Source organism: Diaporthe citri, assembly GCF_014595645.1.
Source record: "Diaporthe citri strain NFHF-8-4 chromosome Unknown scaffold_5, whole genome shotgun sequence".
Classification (NCBI taxonomy): domain Eukaryota; kingdom Fungi; phylum Ascomycota; class Sordariomycetes; order Diaporthales; family Diaporthaceae; genus Diaporthe; species Diaporthe citri.
In genome coordinates, this window is record NW_025064850.1 from 1698633 (window position 1) to 1721772 (window position 23140).

At 56.8% G+C, this 23140-nt stretch overlaps 7 protein-coding genes across 7 annotated transcripts; 4 read left to right on the forward strand and 3 right to left on the reverse strand.

The window, feature by feature from the left end:
- Positions 1–1876: 1876 nt before the first annotated feature.
- On the forward strand, positions 1877–5013 carry INS49_011142 (uncharacterized protein; the record flags this gene model as incomplete). Its single annotated transcript, XM_043171861.1, has 5 exons — positions 1877–2112; positions 2190–2434; positions 2494–3554; positions 3673–3837; positions 3997–5013. 5 exons carry the CDS (start codon positions 1877–1879, stop codon positions 5011–5013), a joined length of 2724 nt encoding a protein of 907 aa, XP_043023606.1.
- Positions 5014–6096: 1083 nt separating this feature from the next.
- INS49_011143 (uncharacterized protein) lies at positions 6097–9064 on the forward strand (the record flags this gene model as incomplete). The annotated part of the gene is made up of 10 exons (XM_043171862.1): positions 6097–6510; positions 6608–6872; positions 6942–7132; positions 7379–7470; positions 7566–7948; positions 8001–8063; positions 8155–8210; positions 8360–8605; positions 8675–8768; positions 8922–9064. The coding sequence occupies 10 exons, from the start codon at positions 6097–6099 to the stop codon at positions 9062–9064; spliced, it is 1947 nt and encodes a 648-aa protein (XP_043023607.1).
- Positions 9065–9924: 860 nt separating this feature from the next.
- Positions 9925–11977, forward strand: INS49_011144 (uncharacterized protein; the record flags this gene model as incomplete). Its single annotated transcript, XM_043171863.1, has 3 exons — positions 9925–10025; positions 10304–10909; positions 10984–11977. 3 exons carry the CDS (start codon positions 9925–9927, stop codon positions 11975–11977), a joined length of 1701 nt encoding a protein of 566 aa, XP_043023608.1.
- A 1283-nt stretch (positions 11978–13260) lies between these two features.
- INS49_011145 (uncharacterized protein) lies at positions 13261–14857 on the reverse strand (the record flags this gene model as incomplete). The annotated part of the gene is made up of 4 exons (XM_043171864.1): positions 13261–13324; positions 13430–14421; positions 14506–14654; positions 14743–14857. The coding sequence occupies 4 exons, from the start codon at positions 14855–14857 to the stop codon at positions 13261–13263; spliced, it is 1320 nt and encodes a 439-aa protein (XP_043023609.1).
- Positions 14858–17034: 2177 nt separating this feature from the next.
- INS49_011146 (uncharacterized protein) lies at positions 17035–18312 on the forward strand (the record flags this gene model as incomplete). Its single annotated transcript, XM_043171865.1, has 2 exons — positions 17035–17829; positions 17977–18312. The coding sequence occupies 2 exons, from the start codon at positions 17035–17037 to the stop codon at positions 18310–18312; spliced, it is 1131 nt and encodes a 376-aa protein (XP_043023610.1).
- A 758-nt stretch (positions 18313–19070) lies between these two features.
- On the reverse strand, positions 19071–20228 carry INS49_011147 (uncharacterized protein; the record flags this gene model as incomplete). The annotated part of the gene is made up of 3 exons (XM_043171866.1): positions 19071–19292; positions 19348–19775; positions 19889–20228. 3 exons carry the CDS (start codon positions 20226–20228, stop codon positions 19071–19073), a joined length of 990 nt encoding a protein of 329 aa, XP_043023611.1.
- Positions 20229–21642: 1414 nt separating this feature from the next.
- On the reverse strand, positions 21643–22716 carry INS49_011148 (uncharacterized protein; the record flags this gene model as incomplete). Its single annotated transcript, XM_043171867.1, has 2 exons — positions 21643–21783; positions 21856–22716. The coding sequence occupies 2 exons, from the start codon at positions 22714–22716 to the stop codon at positions 21643–21645; spliced, it is 1002 nt and encodes a 333-aa protein (XP_043023612.1).
- Between the last annotated feature and the right edge of the window lie 424 nt (positions 22717–23140).

Below are 23140 nucleotides of genomic sequence, written 5' to 3' on the forward strand. Positions count from 1 at the left end.
CTTCCTTGGCAAGGCGGGTAAACGGAGAACACTTGTGGCTTCCAGCTCGGGACGAATAGGCAGGTCCATGCAAAAAAAGGAGTCATTCTTGTTAAGTAATAACCAAAGCTTGTGAGGAACGCTGGCTTACTGCCTCTGTCCTTCTGACTCGAGCCTGCCGAGCATTTACCACGTTCGTTTTGTCCCAGCGCTCAACACTGGCGCTGTGCCAGCTATTTTCCCGCTCCTGCATGCTGCAATGCCCCCCATTTGGCCCGTTTGGGGCAAGCTCTCACCTGGCCGCCCTGGCGCCCTGGCCGAACACGACCAATACGCGGAAAACGAGGTCGAAACTCCACTCCCGAAGCATCCCAATAAAGCAGGCGTCCCACTACCCAGGCTGATCATCCGAGGCACCCCGGAGACCCTTCGAATTAGCTTGATATAAGCTTATTCGTTTCAAGCATGCCGCGGTTCCTCCTATAACGCCATCCTCTGCCCTCGCCTCCATCCTGCTCAACGCACAAACAAGTCTAGTCTGGCCTTCAGGATGGACGTGCATGGGCATGACCTAATGCTTATATTTCCTATTCCTTACGACGCCATGCTATTTCCCACTAGAACAAGGCGCTTCTGCCCTAGCGAGTCGGCTTGAAACTCCCCTCTGGGTTAGAAGTAACACGCCCACAGTGTCGGCGGCGTTGTCGCATCCTCGGGGCCAGTCAGAAACCTGAGCTCGTATTTTGCTCAAATACCCTTTCCGAGAGGAGTGCGCCTCTGACTCTGCCTCAGCCTCGCCCTTTGTTTGCACCACGATGCTTTCGGCTCAGAATCTCTTGCTCTTTGCCAAATGCGGGTCTCTCAGGGGGGGACCCAGCCAGCAGATTGGGATCCACAACTTGGGGGACAGCCCCCGTGGTACTTCTGACTTCTGACGTCTGGCTGGCTGGCGGCACGGCTGGGCCAGCTGGGCAGTTGGCCACAGCCCGCTGGCAGGACTATGCACTGGCCGATCGCTGTGGGCCGATACACTATGCTTCGTGTTTTGAGTCGCAGCAGAGGCCCAGTGAGTCAATCCCGTCTAAATACAGTACAGCCAGTGCACGGCACTGTTCCTGCTCGCTCGTGGGCGGGCTGCCCCTCGCCTGCTCAGCGCCTTCGATGGCTGGATGGCAGCTGAACACATCCAATGGGGGGCTCAGCAGCGGTTGGCCGGCTTCACCGTCTCATTCGCAATCCTTCTCGTATGCAGGATTGCCAACCGCCTTGCAAGGGTGGATTCACCGTACTAACTTTAGGCGTGTCCCGCTTGCCTTGCTTGTCACATCTGGTCTAGCAGGTGGCCTAGTGGCGCAGTTTGCAAGACGGGGGCACGCGACCAGGCACCAACTGCGGAAACCAGCCCGTTGTGTCGGCTCAGGAATGAGTGAATGCACGTCTCGATCCAGGTACCTGGTCCAACTTCAACGGCCGATTGACTTCCCCCCTTGGCCCCCCTGCACCGCCAGCAGCAGGCTACTGCACCTAGGCGTGCTAGACAGCGGCTCTTACGTGAGTAGACGGGCCAAGCAGCTGGGCAAGGTTCGAGAAACGAGGTTCGTTTGGGCGAGGTTGGCCACAGCCCAGCCCTCCACCCACCCAAAACGCCCTGGCCCACGTCTGGGACCGCACGCGACACATTTCCTGAAGTAACAATTTCTTTGACATGTTCGGGGCGGATCTGCATTTGGACATGACTTATGTGGGTACCCCTACCTTTGTCCTGTCCTGTTCCTGTTCCTGCTCCTGTTCATCTGCAGGCGACTTCCCCATGGCATCAACATCTCCCTCCCTTTGATCTGTGTTACGTTTTTTTCTGCATGGAGGCCATACTGGTTCTCGGGCGTTATCGATCGTGATGTCTCTTCAGAAGTCGACATCTTTCCTGTTTGCTCTGTTCTTCATATCGGTAACGTCTACTAAGGTGCTACACCTCGCGCTGCACCTGGGCACGATACCCCTAGCGGCTTTCTTTCTATACCTCCCTACATTTTTCATACCCGATGTCGCCCTCTTGATCATTACCCGACTGTTGCTACGGCGGGAGCGAGGCGTTGGTTCTTTGGTTGGTCTGCTTTTGGGAGTTTTTATATCGTACGTCAGACGAGTGTCACCACACCTGGGGCTTTCTCTCGCCAGATGCTGGGCAACAAGGCTAAAACTGCGAACAGATGTATCACCTTCGTTGCTGCATCATGTCAGCTAGGATTCTTCACTAGAACGGGCGCAGACATCCAGTGGTCCGCAGCCCGCACAGTCGCAAAAGACAAAGATGGAGTCGCCGTCCTCCTAAGCGAAAGCTCGAGCGTGCTCGTGCCGGCGGCCATAATATTTGCCTTGGCATGGTTCTCCCATGCCTGGCTCTACGAGGTCTCTGGAAACATCCTGAGGGCTCTGGGAGCGCTCTGGCGTGCGAGTGAGTCACCCAGACTGGTATGCCGTGGGCAGGGAAATGTCGCTAACTCATCGTCGCAGCCTACAACCGAGACGCCGGCCCCATCCAGTCGAAAGAACGAATCGATGGCGTCGACATTGAACATTCCGCCGACGACAGTTATTCAGACTCGGACGAGACAATTGTGTGGTCGGAAGGCGACAGCATCTTCGGCCGGGGGAAGTCGGACGAGAAGCCCGTGGGCTTTTTTGGGCGTTTGCGCACCTCATTGAAGAGGAAATTAAAACGATTTCCGCAATGGATGGTGCTACCCGTTACGGCATTCGTCCTGGCAGTCTTGCTGCTGACAAGGCCCACCAAACCGTACAACCACATATCGACGACACTCCCGCTTCCGCTTTTGACTCTCGTCAGCTTCTCATTCGAGCCGTTCAATTCCTGTGGCCCGACAGAACGCGTTGTCGAAAACGATTGGCCATTGCCAGAGCTCATCAGCGAGCCACACTGGAAACCAGCCCGTGACAACTTCAAGGGCTGGGCTCCCGGAGGAATGAATCCCCTGATCAGGGCCTACCGTGAGAGGATACCTGATTGGCTGCCGGTGCCGATTCCTCCTGAGTTTGCCCGGTGGAACTCGACTGAGCCCGCAGAGGAGACCTTGTCGGTACTTGACGCGCCCAACGGAACGACGGTCGATGGGAATGGCACAAGCTTGGCTTGTGGACCAATTCTCACCCGGCAAGCCGACTACAACCCTGTCGACGACCCTCTCCGGATTACCAACCTTGATTTGGATCCGGTCGAGCCCCTTCGAGCTGCACTCGAAAACAAGAATGCGACCATAAAGCACGTGGTCATGATCCAGATGGAGTCGATGCGTGAGGAACTTTTTCCCTTGCAGCAGGGTTCCCTATGGCATAAGATGATTCTGGAATCGCACCCGGAGGAGGGCCGTGATGAGATCAACGCGCGTTTGTCGAAGCTCACCCCCAACTCCGAGAGGATAACGGGCAAAGCTGGTGGATTTACGAACTCGACCGGCCATCCATACGTCCGAGAGGAAGAAGAGCCGAGCTGGGCTACTTCCATAGCTGAAGGTTTTGGCGGTCTTAACGTCGTTGGCGCTTTTACCGGAAGTTCCGTCTCAACCAAATCAGTCGTTGGAAGCCATTGTGTAAGCATTCCAGAAGATTCAAAACCCCGTCCTGGACGACCCAGGTATATGGAAGCAAACAAAAGTACTGACATAATCTTTGTAGGGTGTTTGGCCCATGGCTGTCGATGGCCTTGAAGAATCGGAGAGCCAGGTTTACCAACCCTGTCTCCCACATCTATTCGACATGCTGTCCAGCAAGAAGATGAACAACACCGAACTGGACCAAAGTGACATGCGAAACTGGCCGTGGGACCATAAGTACTTCCAAGTAAGTGACTATGGGATCTGATTTCTGCCCCAGATATCTGCAATGAGCGGTCGGATCTGGGTCAGATGCAGGCTCTTGAGACGAACATTGAGATGAACATGGCGCTCGACTCTCAGGTACATCTTGATTCAGCACTTACTAACTTGCATCACCAAATAGGCTGTCACAGACGATTACGATCGACAAAATGTCATGAATGAGAAGATGGGCTTTAGGGATGTTGTCTCCAGGAAGACATTGGCGAAGGATGTCAAGAACACTCCTGGGATGATGGAGCTCAACTACTTCGGCTATGCGGAGCCGTACTTGAAACCGCACTTTGATGAATTTATCGACCGGGCTCTGGCCAATGACACGAGGATGTTCTTGAGCCATTTCACCTCCACGACCCACCACCCCTGGAGGACGCCCCCTGACTGGACCACAGTCCGATATATGGGCAAGAGCCACGGCGGAGTCAGCCACTTCGACTTCAACCAGTACCTGAACGCCATCGCCTACCACGACGCATGGCTCGGGCAGGTGATGCAGATGATCGAGGACAAGGGCATTGCCAACGAGACCCTGGTAGTCTTTGTCGGAGACCACGGCCAGGCGTTCCTCGAGGACACATCGGTGACGGGTACGCTCGACAACGCGCACGTGTCCAACTTCCGCGTGCCCATCACCTTCCGGCACCCACACCTGCCGCGCGTGCAGTATGAGGCCAACGCCACGTCCATCAGCATCCTACCCACGATCCTGGACCTGCTCGCGAACACGGGGTCGCTGAACGAGGAGGATAACAGGGCGGCGGTTGACCTTATCAACGACTACGAGGGCCAGTCGCTCATCAGGCCCTACAAGACGCATGATGACGGCCGGCGGGCATGGAATTTCGGCGTGGTCAACCTGGGCGGCAGCGTCCTGACCGTGACGTCGGCCGATGCGCCATGGAGGATGGTACTGCCCGTGGAGGAGAAGAACTCGATCGAATTCCAGCTGTCGGACCTGCAGGTCGACCCGCTGGAGGTGGAGCCGGTCAAGGGCTGGGACATGGTGCACCTGATCCTGGACGCACGTAAGAGGTACGGACAGGACGCTGCCACATGGGCGGACGAGGCCGAGAAGGTCGCGCGGTGGTGGATGTTAGAACGGAAGAGGCTCTGGAAATACCGGTCTTCCAAATTTTTTTAGAAACTCATAGCAATTGTTCTTGAATTTTAATGATATCAACTGTCACCCAAGTCTCTGAAGACGCAAGCGAGGAGGCACTAGAGGCTATCTCAGCAGATCTGAGGCTACTAGTAGTGCAACAGCCGCGCTGGAGACTGCCTGCCTTGTGGAGTGAGGTGCCATTTTGCCGGGTCTAGCTCGACCAGAGCTCTGGGGTAACTTGGACTTTCCACCCGCGGCTGTTGATAGGCCTCAGTCACCTTTCCCCATGGATTATAGCGCGGAAAGTAGCCCCCCCCTCCTCTTTCCCTTTCCCTTCTCCTACATGGGGCAACGTCATTTCTTACCTCTATCCCCGGACAATCTGGTACTAACAACAGCCGATCATCGATCTCGTCGCCAGGCCCGTCGTTTCTTGTGTAGCTAAGACGCCCGTGACCAACGACTCAGAGCCCTCTGCCGTCCCCCTTCACGGCCGAAGCAGCGCATGGTGACGTCGTATTACTGCGTGGGACGAATCCTTCGACGGTGATGGTGCAACCTCTTTTACCTCTGATAACCTGGCAGACTCGAGATCTTCCTCCTGGCACTGGATACTTTGACATGGCACTCCTAGCGAGCATGTTCCTTGGGTATCTGCCCAAATATTTGGGACCGTCTTTGACAGCTTTAGCGGGGCTTCCCCACAGTGCCAAAGATATGCGCCAGAGGTATCATCCCCGACTTTCAACGGCACCCGCGACTCCCTCCACGGCTGCGGGCTTTATGTCATGGCGCCTACGCCAAGCTTGTTGGCTCGATGGGTGTGAAGCTCGCGTGGACATCCGTGTAATGCTCACGGCGAGGTGGTTGTAGGTAGGGTGAGAAATGCATAAGTAAACAGCCGTCTCTTGCTACTCATCCTCCCAACCATTTTGGCAAGTGTCAGCTCTGCATGCACACATTCTAGCCCGGTGGCTTTGAGCTTGTTCTTGTGCCCAAGACTTATAGTCCTTTCTTGACCACCAAGCGCCCGTCTTGGTCATCTCTGGGCGGTCTTGGACTTGCTTGTCCGTAGGATTGGTAACCCGCGCCCCTTAGCTGCGAGTCGCTCTTATTCCCGACATGGCCGATACTCGCCCACCTGAGAAAGATCACAATCGGAGGGAGTCATCTGGCTCCCTTTCCAAGGCCGAGGTCGAGCACCAAAGCCGTGGCCCCTCCGTCGACCAGCCCGCCGGTCCTGAGGACGAGGGTCTGCGCCAGCGACATGATGCCTCGGCCCGCATGGAGAACCCGCTCGCCGGCTTCAGCCGCGAGGAGGTGACGCGCTTGGCCGAGGAGTTCTGCGCCAAGCACGGCTTCACCGACGATGAGGACCTACGGGTCTTCCGGCTGGGCGCCGCAATCGCGGGGAATGACTTCCAGTGGGACACGGTCGACGGCCTGAGGGACGATGAGAAGGAGGCCCTCCGAACGGAAGTCGATCACAAGTGGAGGGCTAACCCGAAGACACTATATGGCGTTATAGTTGTTTGCGTATGCATGCACCCTCCTTTTCCTTCGAAAGTTCACAATGCTACCGTACTTTTTATATCAAGACAAGAAATACAGCATTTGTACTGATTCACTTCAGGCACTTTGCGCTGCTGTACAAGGAATGGACGAGACAGTTGTCAACGGTGCTCAATCATTCTACAAGAAATCGTTTGGGATCGGGGATGAAGAGTCGATGCGGGATTCCTGGCTCGTGGGGCTGGTCAACAGCGCCCCGTACCTTTGCTGTGCTGTCATCGGTTGCTGGCTCACAGAGCCCATGAACAAGAGATTCGGCCGCCGGGGTACAGTCTGGATAAGCTGTCTCATCTCTGCGCTGGCGTGTTTCTGGCAGGGCTTCACGAGTGAGTACCTGTCTCCTTGTTCTTGCGTCATGCGCTGGTACTCGAAAGCTGACACTTTGGGGGGTTGAGACACCTGGTGGCACATGTTCATTGCGAGGTTCTTCCTGGGGTTCGGCATTGGCCCCAAGTCGGCCACGACTCCCATCTTTGCTGCCGAGTGCTCGCCGCCCAAGCTGCGCGGCGCCTTGACGATGCAGTGGCAGATGTGGACTGCCTTTGGAATAATGGTGGGATACGTTGCTGATCTCGCCTTTTACTTTGTAAGTATTCCTGTTGAGAACAGATATTCGCACAGAAAGAAACGGATGGTATACAAATGCATTACACGCCTAGTGCACTCGCATCCAACACACCCGCCCCGTTCACCCACACCCAATTCGGATACCCAAGCCCAATTTACATGCCGGATTTACACGCCTATTCCTGTTGGGTGGTCAAGACGCGATCTGGCCCCAATAGGTGGTTCCTGCGACAATTCTTACACTCAGAACTAATTAACATCGCAGGTCCCCGATCACGGAATCCCGCTTGGTTTGAATTGGAGGCTCATGATGGGCTCGGCAATGATTCCCGCTGTCGTTGTGTGCTGCCTCATCCCGTATGTTGATATCTCCTTGCTCACTGCTTTATCTACCCTCATTTGAAGGAGAAACACAAGTCCAGGTCCGACACTAGTTTATTGACACATCATAGGATGTTCCCGGAGTCTCCTCGTTGGTATCTGACAAAGGACCGCCACGGAGACGCCTACAAGGCTATATGCAAGCTACGACTGAGTAAGATCCAGGCTGCCCGAGACTTGTTCTATATGGACTTTGGCCTGAAAGCGGAGAGGGAGGCCATGTCCATCGGCAAACAAAACCGAATCAAGGAGCTCGTGACTATCCGACGTAACCGAAATGCAATGATCGGGTCGGAGATTGTTATGTTCATGCAACAGTTCTGCGGAGTGAACGTGATCGCATACTACTCTTCTGAGGTGTTCCTTCAAGCAAATCTACCTGAAACGAGTGCCCTGGCAGCCTCTCTCGGATTTGGTATAATCAACTGGCTGTTTGCAATCCCGGCTGTCTATAGTGAGTTTAGCGTTTCAGAGAGGCACAGGGTATTTGAGCTGACCGCTCGCAGCCATTGACACCTTTGGACGGCGCAATCTCCTCCTGACGACATTCCCGCTGATGTCCCTCTGCTGTGAGTAAACCTTTTGGCTTCGGAAAGGGGGGGGGGGCGGGTTGGGCGCGAAGGCGAAGACCGACCGGCATGCTGATAATCATCAAAACAGTGTTCTTCGTGGGCTTCAGCTTCTATATTCCCGAAGATTCGACTGCCCGGATTGCTGTAAGTGTTGACCAAACCAGTCTGCCTTTGCTGGGACGCCGTTTCCTGCGATGTCCGGTGCCTGAGGCTCAGCAGGGGCAGGCAATATCATTTTCATTTGTCTTCATTTCTCACCCTGGAAACTTCGCAGCTAACCTGGAGCGTTGTAGTGTATCGCCCTTGGTATCTACCTCTTTGGAATGGTATACTCCCCAGGCGAAGGCCCTGTTCCATTCACGTACTCTGCCGAGGCGTATCCTCTTTACATTCGCCCCATCGGAATGTCGCTCGCGACGGCCACGACGTGGTTCTTCAACTTCATACTCAGTGTCACATGGCCGTCGCTGTTGCAAGCGTTCAAGCCGCAAGGAGCCTTTAGTTGGTACGCCGGGTGGAATATCATAGGATTCTTCTTGGTGAGCATTCAACGACATGTATCTGTTGAGTTCACTGGCCTACTTCATTAACACGTGTGGATACTACAGGTCCTATTCTTCCTACCTGAAACCAAGGAGAAGACTCTCGAAGAGTTGGATGCCGTCTTCAATGTGCCGCTTCGGGTGCACGCCAAATATGGACGTAAGTGGCTTCAAATGCAACCCTTTTCCTTTGGTGAGCAATCCAGAGACGTGATCATCTGTGAAGAGGATCAGATGGTTGAGATCTCTGGGTACCCCTGGGACCTCTTCCTCAGTTGGTGACGTGCCAACCCAGTAGCTAACGAATTCCCAGTCCAACAATTCAAGTATTTCATCCACCGTTACGTCTTTTGGAGCCACGTGGACCCACCCGCGGTTCCTCGCCAGGAGATTTTGAAGCATTCGGAGAAATCAATTGCACCGAAGGCTGAGTATGACCCAACTAAGCGAGTATAAGAGTGGTGGAGTTAGTTGTACGATACCCTCAAAGCTATGGAGCTAGTGTACAAGTGGATACTTTGTTGCGGCTCGGCTTGCTGGCGACCTGATCAAGGGATACCCCTGGGAAGGGACCGTCGTCAATGGGTGCCGCGGAACCGAGCGAGCCTCCAAAGCGCAGAGTGACGCTGGAGGTGAGGTGATACATCCATTTGTTTGGGGATTCGGGCCAGGCACTCTCTGTGCACTCCATGGAATTTTATTTTGATTTGGTGAAAATAAATCCTCGTGCTCTGCAATTCCATAGGACGTCTCCTCCGAGGGCAAGCGTTGACGCAAATTGCCTTGACATTCTCAGCCGTTGAGAGGCGGTTGAATACGCAAGTAACCCAAGCCTACCTGGGCACCCGCCCTCGCTACTTCCCACCTCGGAAGGCTTATCCAACGATCGCATTCGGTCCAGGAAGGTAGGAGGCGAAGTAAGCACCGATGAGTGTAGCATTTATGCATCGTTGAGAAGTGATATTCATCGCCTCGAGCAAATAGCCCTCGAGCGTCCGCGGTCGCCGAAGGCTAGTGCGATACGCGTCCCAGTCTCCCGTCGGCCTGCGTCACGCGCCCAGCTGCCCGCCCCGAGCCGAGGTAATGCACTATCAGCTACCTATGGCAGATCGGCGCCCTCGGACGGCCGCCCGTTCTGCTGCATCATCGCATAAAACTTGCCGCTGGCCGACGACACTTGTTGCCTGGCGCAGCTCGCTCCTGCTTTTGACGGCCGTTGCAGATGCAGTCCAATTTAATTCTTGTGTGCTAGTCTTGCTACGATCCCGCACATCAGACTCCACTGTCACTGGGCGCCGGTCAACAAGCTATCCAAGATGCCGGGCTCGTCGCGGATGCCCATCAGCCTGCGGGACGGCCTCAACAGCGTCAAGAAGTCCCGCCACGGCAACCCCATACAATTTCTCAATGTTGAACTGTGAGTGGTACTTCCAAGACGGGCGGTAATCTCCCCCTGCAGCCCAGATTGGCCTGGGGCCTATGGCTTCTTGCTCTCAGCTGTTCCGACCGTCTCTGGCCTGGATCAGCTTACGGGACCCCTCCCTGTATGGGCCCGTATGGTCCGGAGCTGTCGCAATCTCCCTGGTGGCCCTTCATGTCGCTCCGCACCTCAGCTCCCTGGGCCACCCGGCGCTCCGCCCGTCTGTATATTTCCGCCGCGTGGGACCTCCGGCTGACCTGACTATCTGACTCCAGACTCAAGAACATCATATTTTTCTACTTCCTCCTGCGGTGGACACGGCGGTCCTTCTGGAAACTCAAGGGCCGCGGGCTGGTCGGCACCCTGGTCGAGCTGTACACGGACGCGCGGCGGATCGCGTACGGCTGGTTCCTCCAGGCGCCCGGGGTGCGCACCAAGGTGAAGGCGCAGGTGGACGAGGCCAAGGCGAACCTGCAGAGGAAGCTCGTGCGCGCCGACGAGACGCGGTACCTGTCGCTGCCCAAGCAAGGGTGGAGCGACGAGGACCTGCGCGCCGAGCTTGGCCGGCTGGCGGACCTGGACCACACGCGTTGGGAGGACGGCTATGTCAGCGGGGCCGTGTACCACGGCGAGGACCCGCTGCTCAAGCTGCAGACCGAGGCGTATGGCAAGTTCACGGTCGCGAACCCCATCCACCCGGATGTGTTCCCCGCCGTGAGGAAGATGGAGGCCGAGGTGGTGGCCATGGTGCTGTCGCTGTTCAACGCACCGCCCTCGGCCGCGGGCGTGTCGACGTCCGGGGGCACTGAGAGTATCCTGATGGCGTGCTTGAGCGCCAGGCAGAAGGCCTACGTGGAGAGGGGCGTGACAGAGCCGGAGATGTGAGTGTCGCGTGCTCAGCGCACATCGGATTGAGGCTTCCCCGGACCAGTTTAGCTGACTGTCATGGCTGCAGGATTCTCCCTGATACGGCGCACACGGCGTTCCGCAAGGCGTGCGAGTACTTTGGGATCAAGATGCAGCTGGTGGCATGCCCGGCACCGAGCTACCAGGTGGACACGCGGCGGGTGGCACGGCTGATCAACGCCAACACGATCCTGCTGGTGGGCAGCGCTCCCAACTTCCCGCACGGGATCATGGACGACATCGCGGCGCTGTCCAAGATCGCGCTGCGGCGCAAGATCCCGCTGCACGTGGACTGCTGCCTGGGGTCGTTCCTGGTGCCGTTCCTGGACAAGGCCGGGTTTGAGACGCAGCCGTTCGACTTCCGGCTGCGCGGGGTGACGTCCATCAGCTGCGACACGCACAAGTACGGTTTCGCGCCCAAGGGCAACAGCACGACGCTGTACCGCACGGCGGAGCTGCGGGCGTACCAGTACTTTGTGATCCCGGACTGGTCAGGCGGCGTGTACGCGTCGCCCGGGTTCGCGGGGTCGCGGCCGGGGGCGCTGATCGCGGGGTGCTGGACGAGCCTGATGAGCGTGGGCGAGGAGGGCTACCTAGACGCGTGCGTGCGCATCGTCGGGGCAACCAAGCGCATCGCGGAGCGCATCCGCGACTCGCCCGTGCTGGCGGCGGAGCTCGAGGTCATGGGCCGTCCGCTGGTGTCGGTGGTGGCGTTCACGGCGCGCAACCTCAACATCTACGACATCGCCGACGCCATGTCGCAGCGCGGCTGGCACCTCAACTCGCTGCAGGACCCGCCCGCCATGCACGTCGCCGTCACCATGCCCATCACAAAGGTCTGGGAGAAGCTGACCGACGACCTCGAGGCTGTCATCGAGGAGGAGCGCGAGAAGGAGCGCGTGCGCATCGCGCAGGGCAAGGGCGCCAGGGGCAAGGCCATGGGCGACTCGGCTGCCCTTTACGGCGTCGCCGGCAGCCTGCCTAACAAGAGCATCATGGTGCAGCTGGCCAACGGCTTCCTGGATACCCTGTACAAGGCATGAGCAAACGGTATGAGGTATGAGGACGGAACGGATGCGGAGACCTGATGAACAGAAGCAGGGCGAGGAAGCAGATTTGTTATCATAGCTTTAAGGAACGGAACTGCGGCTATCAAGCATCTGGGAGGGCCTTTTGTTCAAGCTGGGGGCATCTGCATGGCACAACATGGACACTGTCGTTCTTAGAAGGGTATCCCTTGAGGTCGTTACAGCTGTGTTATATACATATATGCATGAAGACACAACCGAGCGAGGCGAAATGGTCCGCATGGGGCGGGTGTATCTCACTTCTACCCGCGGCCACCTACACCTATACCACACAAACACACATTTATGACGAGAAAGAAAGAAGACATTTAAGATACCACAGGAACTGCAAATACCGCTGACAGCAAAAGGGAGACATGTCTTTCAAAGAAGCTTGTATTGTGTCTAGCTCTTCCTGTTCTCTGCTCACAGCTCAATGAGGGTTGGCTTGTGCCTGTTCCTTTCTGACTACCACCTGTAGATGCTGGAGACAACCACCCTGGCAATGTGCCTCTCGTCCATACGGTCCCAGCCATTCCTTTGTAGCTGTCCAGGCTTTGTTTTGTTGTGTTCCGTTCTGTTCTGGTTCGACCCCTTGTTTTGTTCTCTTCATTAAATCCTCGCTTTCGAGGTCATGATGCTTCCCAAGCTTGGGATATCAAACAGCGATACGTGTGCCACCATTTCGGCTTGGGCACTCTTTCCCTTCCAGTGTGCAGGTGCCTTGATGACCTGCCCTGGGTAATATGGGCCGCACCTTTGGTGACGGGCCCTTGGTGGCTGGTCCTTCTTTCCTCTTGTAGTCGAGGTTGACAGTGTGGTGGCGGGCAGACAAACAGACAGACACTTCTTCCCTGTGCCTGCTGTCCATGAACTCCCCTCCTTCCCATCTCCTGCCGGCAGAGACCAAGCCTAAACATGACATTGCTGCCTTTTCCTTCAAAGTCGTTTACATTATCTCTTGTCACCATCAACACTGGTTGGCAATGCATGCAGCAGCATCACCCCGCCAACCAACCATCTTCACCTTCTTCAGGCCTATAGCACAATTCCAAACAGTCCTACAGGTCAGCGCCACGGTCTCGGAAATGGCCCATGCCAGGGTCACTCTGCTTCACCGCATCCTCCACGTCCCCTACCTGTCGCCTCTCCGAGATCTCGAGTTGGTGCGGGCTCTTCAGCCGCTTGTGCAAAATATATCTCAATCCCATCGTCAATCCTCGAGACCTCGCTTCTGAATCCCTCATGACTACTGATTGCTACTGCAAAGGCTCCGACGAGCTGGACAACCTGTTAAGATGCAAGTACACGTCTGTGCCGTACCTGCTCGAGGGGGAAAAGAGGTATTTTGTCAGCAAATGGGTCTCTCTTTTTTCTCGTCCCCACCGACCCTCCTTCCGGGCCGAGGCAGACCTGGGTTGAACTTACCCTTCCATGCTAATCAGTTTCAGATCGCCTCCGAAGTATCGTGCATACAGCCTCGATATGGGCAGTCCGTAGCCGAAACCCGCCATCGGCGCCTTGAAGTCGCTCTTGTCGAAGTCGGGGTCCAGGCTCGGCGTCCTGTCGACGGTCGTGTACATGTACGTCCACACCAGCGGTATCGCGCTGCGTGGGATGCCGCCGCCCTCATCTGAGATCTTGATGGTGATGTCCTCCTTGCCCTCGGCCACGATCACCTTGGTCACCGGGAACTCCTGCTTGTCCTGGCCGTGCGTCTCGACCACGGCGCGCAGCGAGTTCTTCAGGGTCTCGAAAAGCATGTGGCTCAAATGTCCAGGCACGTACATGAAGTTCAGGTTGGGGTTACACACGAGCTGGATCTTGGGCGCTTCGAACAGGCCATAGTGGTCCTCACACACAAACCTTGCATTTTCGATGGCCTCCTGCGCCAGATCCTGCACGTTGGTCTTGGTGCAGATGATGCCGACATAGTTTGGATCCGTGTAGTGGCTCTGGTCGGTCAGAGCGATGTGCTGGCCGATGAGCATGCGGATACCGATGCGCGACATGTAAAACCGATCGAGGAACGATTGGATCGTGCCGTCGATCTGCATGCGTTGCCGCTTGCGCTTGTATTCAAGGATGCCCTGCGCCATGGTGGTCACGACGCCGTCGTGACGCCGCTTGATCTTGTGCAGGGTTTGTGCAAACTTCTGGTTGTACAGATGCAGATCCGGAGGCCAATCACCGCTGTCGTCGACCATGGCGAAGTACCGCCGCGCTGCCTGATACTTCTTGGCCCAGCTTTCTCTTCCATTGCCATTCGCCTGTGGCATCGAGGTATACTGGCCCTCCTCGATGCTGGGGTTCGGTGTCGCCTCCGGTAGCATCTGGCCTTTTCCGAGAGACTTGCTCGGGCGCATGAGCCTGTCTCGCACGTCATTGGGGAGCTTTGGTCGTGGGAGGTCGGTGATCTCCTGTTCCACCGCCAGGGTATATGTGAGTCACGGTGAACTTAGACAATGGCCGAAGGAGGAAAGGGGACCGGACACGACACATACTTCGAATGACTGTGCATACCAGTCATGGACTTTCTTCACCGACGGCATCTCACTGAGACCGTCGGGGAGGGTCTCGAGCTCCTGGACCCTGTGTGCCAGTCTTATGGGAAGTTCCTCGGAGAGGAACTGGGAGGCGCGGAATAGGGTACCTGCGGAGAGGGGTATGAGCATTGGCTGCTGGCTCGTCCTCGCGGGCGTGCGGACGCGATGCAGGCCCGCGGCATTGCAGGAACTCACCGACAGAGGGTCTCTCGCCGAATTGGACCATCTGGCGCAAGCTGACGCCGGTAGCTGGGAAGGAGGCATAATGACGGATGGTGTCCATCAGCTTCTCGGTCTTCCGCCACGACATCTTGACGGGTTACACGTGGATGCCCACGATTGCCTGAGGGACGTCTGGTTGCCTATGATTGCCTCATCGACGTCCGATACTGTCTCAAGCGGACGCTGACGGAGAAAAGGTGGGTTGTGAGGGATCTCGAGTCCTCGTCGAGAGTGCGCAACGAGAATGACTGTTCAGAAGAGGCGCCCTTAGCCGAGGCAACGCCGGGATTAATCGATATGGAGAAGTATGGGAATGACGCAACGCTATTTTGTGGACGGACTGGGGGTCACGAGGGCTGAGAGCTTTTGAGCTTCGAGGTCCTAAAGGCCCGCGGTCTCATGGAAATTCTCGGCAGACCGTCTGAGGATTGAGGGGGTCAGGTTGAGGGGAGAATTGAGATATTTCCTAAGCCCTGTCGTTGTCCAGAAGGGAGGTGTAATGGATGTGGTGCAGAGGGCCAGAAAGCTTAAGAGCGGCTCGGCTGGTTCGCTCGCAGACCACATACAGACCGGAGCTCAACGTGCAGTGCAGCGGCAACCGAACAAGCACCAGGACAGTCCCGCTCGCGGCTCACGTCACGTCACGTCACCTCTCTGGCTACTACAGTACAGACATCTTGGAAGCCCAGGTGATACGCCTGGGAGTGCGCCGAAGAGCCCCTCGCACCTATCACCTCAAGGCCTCGTCTACAGCTAGTCTATATGCACCGCAGGCGCCCCGGTGCCCGGGTAGCTTCAAATCACCCCACAAGGGCAGGGCGGGCGGGCAACCTCAAAAATGCCTGGGTGCAAGGGCGATGCGACGGGGACAGGGGAAAGAAGCTCCATGTTTCCGACTCGACCTCACAGGGGCAAGCGGACCCCACATGAGTGCATTACACTACCGGCCGCCTGCCGCCGGAGCACCATTATTACTACGCAGCGAGTGCCTAGCCTGGGTGTCACAACCAGCAATCATGCTGCAGCCAAGAGCGGTGATGAGGACAGGCGACACCACCAGGTAACTGTCCACTGACTCAAGTGAGCTCTCAACCGCTGGCTCTCAAGCTCCATGTGGACGACAGCCGCTGACTGATGTCAACCATGATAGCAGTTGAGGCCTTTTTAGACCTGTGCTGCACGGGGGACTCGCCCCGGAACGGGCCAGACAGGGACAGATCAACGAGCCTCTGCATCACATGCCAGAAAGCCGTTCAGCCGGGTCGCATCGCTCTCCCGGGCTACCCTTCCCCGGCATGAAGCCCAGCACTATGCTGTGACGGTTCTCCTCTAGGCCATCGAGCTGGAGATTATGGATTGCTGATCTGGACACCGGTTCTTGAGAGGATACGTTTGCTCATAGCGTTGTCCTGCTGGAATATCTACAAAGCATCTGATGACTGTATTGTACACACACAGTAGCTCTACCGTAATAAACACCACAAGTATGCAGCAACATACTATCTTGGGATCCGAGTGGGGTGATGTGATCTGCATGCACCAGGAAGGCCGAGCTGGGCAAAAATAAAGCATGCCTAGGTTCCTGGGTACCTAGGTAGAGAGAGAGAGAGAGCTCACCCTAGCTAGCTCCCAATGTGTGTGCGAGTCGGCCAAGCCCGTCCAGCCCACCCTAACAGCTCGACGCTATAGGATGAGTCTCGCAGGCACTTGGGCAGACAGGTAACACAGCGTCAGCAACTTGTCCAGTTTGAGGTCCTGTTACGGACTGGTGAGAAAACTTTTTTCAAATATCAGATGTCGGGCGATCGGAAGTCGTCCTTTTTTGCAGATTCAGCGAAGCTGCAGGGCTGCGGATGCGGCTGCAGGCGGTCCAGAGCCAGGAGTCCAGACTCGGAGCCGCCTGCCTCACACCACATCAGTCCATCTCGCTTTGGGCCCTTCTGGAAAACTGACCCGTAATAATATCGTCTCGCACTCAGCACTCAGGGGTCGCCAATCTACACTTACGAATTGCGACAATGCCTCTCGCCGCGACTTGCACAAGTCCCACGGACTATGTCCGATCAAGCCTCGCCGAATGGTGGTGCTAGCCAGTGCTTCTTGCTTGTGCAATGGTCTGATTTCACATTCGCAACTACCTTCAATCGCGCATCAGCGACGTCACACCTGCAAGCTCTCTACGCGCTCCCGCAGGCCGCCCCACTCGCATACTCACCACCAGGGCTTCCACGGCGACCATAACGACCATGCGCCCGGCCTGGAACCATGAACTTCCACATATCACCCCTCTCGCCCCTGAGGCCGCAGTTCACCGGCTCTCTCAGCCCGAGCCCCAGCGCCGCCCGCCGCGGTAGCCCCTCCGAGCCCGATGACACGAACCACGACACGGTGGGCCTCACCGGCCAGCCCAAGATCGAGGTCGACGGCGTAGAGGCCGACGACGAGATGGCCAGCGACTCGGACCTATCAGCGGACGATATCACACAGGACAGTAGGGACGTCCTCGTGCAGCGCCTCAACGACCTCGCCCAGCGCCTCAGCGGCGCCAACGTGCGCACCGAGAACATCGAGGCCCTCCACGCCCAGGTCGACGCCATGGAGAAGGTGCTGTCGCGCCGGCGCAGGAGCCCCGGCCGCCACACCCCGTCCTCCACCGCGCGGCGCAGCGCGTCGCTGCAACCCGGCGGCTCGCGCCCGAGGTCGCTGGTGCTGCCGCCCGGGGGCGACGGCCGCGATGCGCTGGGCATCATGGCGCCGATGAGCCCCTCGTGGCTGAGGTCGCACTTCCAGAGGCGCCCTTCTTCTATGCACGGCGACAGGCCCGACGAGACCTCGGAGCTTCACAAGGCCGGCCCCGTCCCGATGCCAATCCCGCCGCCGGCGCGACACTACCAGCCTGCCAGCGAGCATCAGCTTCAGCCCGGTGAGGCGACTATGACCAGCAGCTCGCCCAAGATCTCGTCCGAGATGGCCGATAGCATCGTCCTGGAGGCTGAGAACCTGTGCGCCGAGATGTCGACCGTCATCGAGAGCCTGCAGAAGCGGCGCGAAGAGTCAGATGTAACCTTCCCTTGTGATTCCCTTGAACCCATATCCGCCCCTTTTCCCTCTCCCTTCCGCCCCCATCGTGTGCCCTTCAAATCCACGTCCTGCCCCCAAAACGCTATTACTGTTTACACGTGCTGACCAGTGCCTTTACGCGAACAGCATCTACACGCAATATCTGTCGAGCGAGAGGAAGCTGCAAATGAGCGACTGCGGCAGCAGGAGGCCCGCATCCACGAGCTCGAGGAGGCGGTCGCAGAGGACGAGTCGGAGCTCCGGTACCTGAAGATCCAGCTGCGCGCCATCGAGGCCCAGTGCGCAGGCTACGTGCCCAAGGGGGCCGACCCGGAGCTGGAGCAGAGCATCCGCTTCTGGAAGAGGGACTGGGCGGAGCTCAGGGACAAGTGGGCCGCCAGGAGGGGCTCTTCTTTCGCGAGCGGCGACGAGTCGGGGACGTTCTCCAGCCTGACGAGCCCGTCAGCAAGGTCGGCGCGGTGATGGGGAAAGGGGTTTCTTGAAAGAGGCAGGGACTGCATATTTGTTCAGGGCGTGAAAATTAATCGATACCCATGGATTGCTTTCTGTTTTGCTTAGGGGGGAATAAAGCAGACATAGTGGTCGTCTGTACCCAAGGGCCGCACACTTACTACACTTTCACAAGAGATGCTGGCTAAATTATATTCTTCTGAGGCAGAGCCTCGATTCGGTCAGACACAGTGAAGACAATGCGATAGCCTAGTTCTTATGGCGACGCAAAGTGTCGTCCACCGAATACGAAGCATGGATGCCAAGTGTCTTGCTAATAGCATGTTCCTCTCAAGGAGCTGCCCGGTGGGTGAGTGAGGTCGGTCTGACAGACATTTGCCCAGAGGCTGAGAGCGCGTTCTGAGGTATCATTGAAGTAAGATTGACTACTTGGCCGTATACAAAACATGTCAACCATGCGAAAATGAACTCTAAGCCCCTGTCTCCTTGGCCATCGTCAAGCATATGACAGACAGACAGACCGTCCCAGCGGCGGGATCTACACCATCGTCCACAGGAACAAGCGCTCTGCCAGTCGCTCCCAGACGCCCGTCTCCAAATGCTGCGTGACCATTGTCCCACTGTGAAAAGAAAAGTCGCCCTAAACGCCAAATCATCTTCAGGCCTTTGAGTGAGGAGCCACAGGATATCTCCCTAGAACGCCAGCGACAGAGGATGCAATTCGCTACGCTGAAAGCCGCGGAACAAACTTCCGCCTCCGCTCCTCTCTCTTACTGGGTCCTATAAGCCGACCTCCAGACGGATGCGTACGGCTCCGCTTCGGCCTCGCAGGTCGGTTTCTTAATCGACTTGGCGCATTTCGCGAAGCGGACGGACAGGTCGCCTGTGGAGTACTCCTGGCCCTTCTCCGACTTGTCGTAGGAGTTGATGAAGCGCTGAGGAACGAGGGCCAAGTTTGACAGAATCGTCGGGTGCCACTGCACAATGTGTTCCTACAACAGCATATTAGACCGCGCTCTTTCCAAATGACAATGCGGGGGTTATCACCAAAGCATGCGTCTCCGCCTTTTGGAAGTTGTAGCTTCTGTACGTGGGGTCAAACCACGTATCGAGTAAGAACCGCGACCACTCCGAGTTGCGGACCAGCCAGCTGTTCGTGGCCAGGCCATCCTTGTCCTGTGTCACCACGAAGTGGACGTCCTCGGCCTTGAGGTGGCTGAACGTGTGGATGATGCTGTCGGGCGGCACGACGGGCTGGTCCACGATCATCTTCTCCTCGAGCTTCGCGGCCGCCATGACGTCGCGCTCGATCGCCAGCGCCGGGTTCATGATGAACGTGTCGATATCCACGTACCAGAAGTAGGTGGCGTCGGGGAACTGGGTGAGGGCGTGGCGCATCGCGACGACCTTTGTCCAGGACACGGGCGCCTTTTTCAGGTTGTAGTCGCCTACTTTGGGGAAGAACGTCGCGTAGCCTGGGCGCATCGTGTCAGTCAGCCTCATCTTCTAAACCATGGCCTCTTCTTCCAGGGAGACGACAAGAGACCGCGTCCACCACTGTAGCCTGCGCCGTCCAGTGCCAACATACCGTGCTTTTCCGCATAAAGCCTCCTGTTCTCCTTAACCAATTCCGTGTACCTCGCGCCAAACCTCCCTTCGTCCAAAACTGTCACTATCACTGCTGGCGGTTTCCCAGAAGGAACGTGGTTGGCCATCCCTGAGCTTCCGCCCCTGCTGCTACTCTGCGAGCTCCCGCCGCGCGTAAGGAGCCATAACAGGCCAATGAGTACGAGTGCTGCTATAGCGAAGGCTTGCGATCGGTATCGCCGTGGTATCGAGAAGCCGACCCCGTAGCGGGAAGAATTGCTGCCGCGGGGGAGGAAGGCTGGGGCGTTCGAGGATTTCCTCTTGGGATATGGGAGATGCATTATGTATTATCTTTCTCTGACTCGGATCATGTGGTGGATGGCGAGGGGACTTTTGGTGCGCTCGCAGTCCGTCAACGAAGGCGACCGCGAGGAGGAGAGGGGCCAGCCAACCCCCTGAGGGTTGGGCAACAAAAGCAACGGGCTTAATAAACAAGTGGCGATGGCGAGCGAGGCGATGCAGCCAACGGTGCTGTCGTGAGTCAACACGGCAATCGAGGTAAGCGCCTTCGTGTTCGCTGCTGTGGTCTGATGGAAGAGTAAGCCGCGCAGGTGGGAGTGAGGCCGCAAGCTTGCTCGCGCGCTATTCTCGCAGGGCAGTTCCTTGCGCTGGCGCCAGCACGGAAAGCAACTCGATCGGATGGCGAAGCAAGAGCTCTCGGCAAGGGGACAGTGCAACGCGTATGTTGTTGCAGCTTCTCGCAAAAGACGGGTCGATCGGTTGGAGGGAGACTGCTGGGTTGGGAAAGACAAGTGCTGGGTTTGGGTCTCACGGGAGGATGAATCCAGTAGTCTAGTCGGGCGCAAGGGCTAAAATTGCCGAGAGCCTCGACACGGTAGATTGCAACTCGCCCAAATTGCGTATGTCAGTGCCAGGCTCCTGTCATTCGGCAACCTGCTGGCAAGATCCCTCCCCTAGCCACGATACGTCCTCAGCCGCAAGCCTGGGACGAATAACAACGCTGTCGCGGAGCTGTTGTCACATTGCAGGCTTGGACCGTCATGGTAGGCCCTCGCGCAGCAGACCCTGGGGTTCAGAGTAGTTCCACACCCATGCCAATACCCACCTAGTGGCGCCCTGTCATGTCTACCGCAGACCATGATCCCGGTCAGACTAACAAGGTGCGGCTTCTGAGACGTCAGTCACTATCTATATGCCAGATCACAATGGAATATCCATCAAATAGTTCCAAGGCACAAGAGGTCAGGCTTAATCATTACAATTAGACTGGATGATGGGCCAGACATCCTTTGGGAAACTACCGCTATTTCTCGAGAATTGTTCACACTCGCTCGTCGCCCGAGGCGACACCAACTGCAACCTGGAGCTTTTTTTGGTACATTGATTTTTTTGGTCAAGGTTCCAGAACATTACGGCAGATTTGTATCAGCAGAAGTCACCCTACACCTTCATCAGGGTAACCGGGAGGTCTGAAGGGCAGGAGTAGATTCAGGCGCGACCCAAAGACCGGCCCGAGAGACTGAAGTTGACGTGCTCGTACTGGTCCCATGTTGGAAAATGAACAAGACGCCCAGAATCCTAGGTAGTAACAAAGCGTTGATCTCTGCACACAGACTAGTTGACACAGCGCGGAAGAGCAGGTCCGAGGCAACTTAAGAGTGTGCATGTTGGGTGTTGACAAAGCTTCGCGGGGAATGGTTCGCTGAGATATGCGGTCGAGAGCGCCGAATGCCCTCACTGGTCCTTTTTGGATTCTGTCGGCTGTTCTTGACCCTCATCCTCATCTTCGCTGTCGTCTTCGGGAACGTCGATAATGTCATCGCTGACTTGGCTAAGATACCGCGCGCAAGCCGCACTCACGCCTTTCCAGACAGCCTGTGCGAAGTCAGTAGATGATCAGTGCGCTGCGCAAGGAGAAATATGGGCAGACAGGGCATGTGGGCATACCCCTATGAACGTGGCGACTCCTACGGCCACCAGTACCCAACTGACGTTCTCGAGCCTGTCCCTGCCTCTTCCACGCCTGCCGCCACCGATTCTGAAATTCCACCAATGCAAAGGGCCGAGGCCAAGAAACACCTTGACGAGGCCTACAAGCCCCAGGGAGAGCAAGCCCTTCGAGAAGTGCACAAACCAGGTGTTTGGTTCATCGTCGGGTATGTATTCGAGGATCTCTTCGAATCCATCAAGTCCTCCCTTCATGACGTCCACAACGGCACCGGCGGGGTCAATCCAGATGTTGATGATAGGATCGGCGACAAAGCCTAAGATGAACAAGGCGAAGACCATGATCGTTGCAGTCAGAAACATACGGAGTATTCCGCTATTGAGCCAGCGTGACCATTTTAAGCTGCTTAGCCTGTACTCGTACTTGCAGGTCGGGCATTGCCATAGGTTTCGATCTGACGGCGAAGCTCCTCTCCAGGCACGGAGACAGCCCTCGTGGACATACTGCTGCGACCCTTTGCACTTGCAAGGGCGCATGAGCCTTCCAAGCTCCGGGTCGTCCGAGACGTATCTCACACGCGGCTTCCCTCCAAGGTACTGCGTGGACAGGTTTGGCTCCTCAAACGTCGGCTCGACCTCATCGAGGCAGATTCTGCAGGTTCGAGGCGGGTAACGTCTGCCGTTCTGCGACGATTGCTCCTGAGCGGTTTGCGCACTATCACCGTGCGCAGGCTCATCACCAAAAGACGAGGCTGGATCCGACGGTGTCGGCTGAGGGGTGGTCTCCCCAGAAGAAGACGTGGTAGCGTTGTCGAAAGACCAGGTCGGCACGGGAGCCGTGGGGTTGGTTGGTTCGGACATGACGAGTGCGGTACTAAATGCGGAGAAGGAAACGAAAGAACACAGTGAGTAAACGTAGAAAGTGTGGAAGAAGCGCGCGCGGGCGGTCTAGGGATTCAGAGTGAGCAGCCTGAGGTCATCTTCAACCGAATGAGCCGGCTGTCGACCCAAGGGTTGTGCGGTTCATAAAGACGACGCGGGTAAAGGAGCGGTCGAGTAGTCAATCAAAGGAGATGACTCGGTATTACAAGTATTGTTGTTAGTGCAGTACGGACGAACGAGCTTGAGTGGCACTGTATTGGTAGCGGTCGAAGTTTTGTGAAATAAAGGGTCCAGGCTGTGAGCTTTTCGGGAGCTTTGGACTTGACACCAAGCATCAAGTGAGGCTGGTAGCTGCCAGCCGTTAGGTAAGCTGCCACCCCTGCGCCCCTGCCTGGCCCGCCTG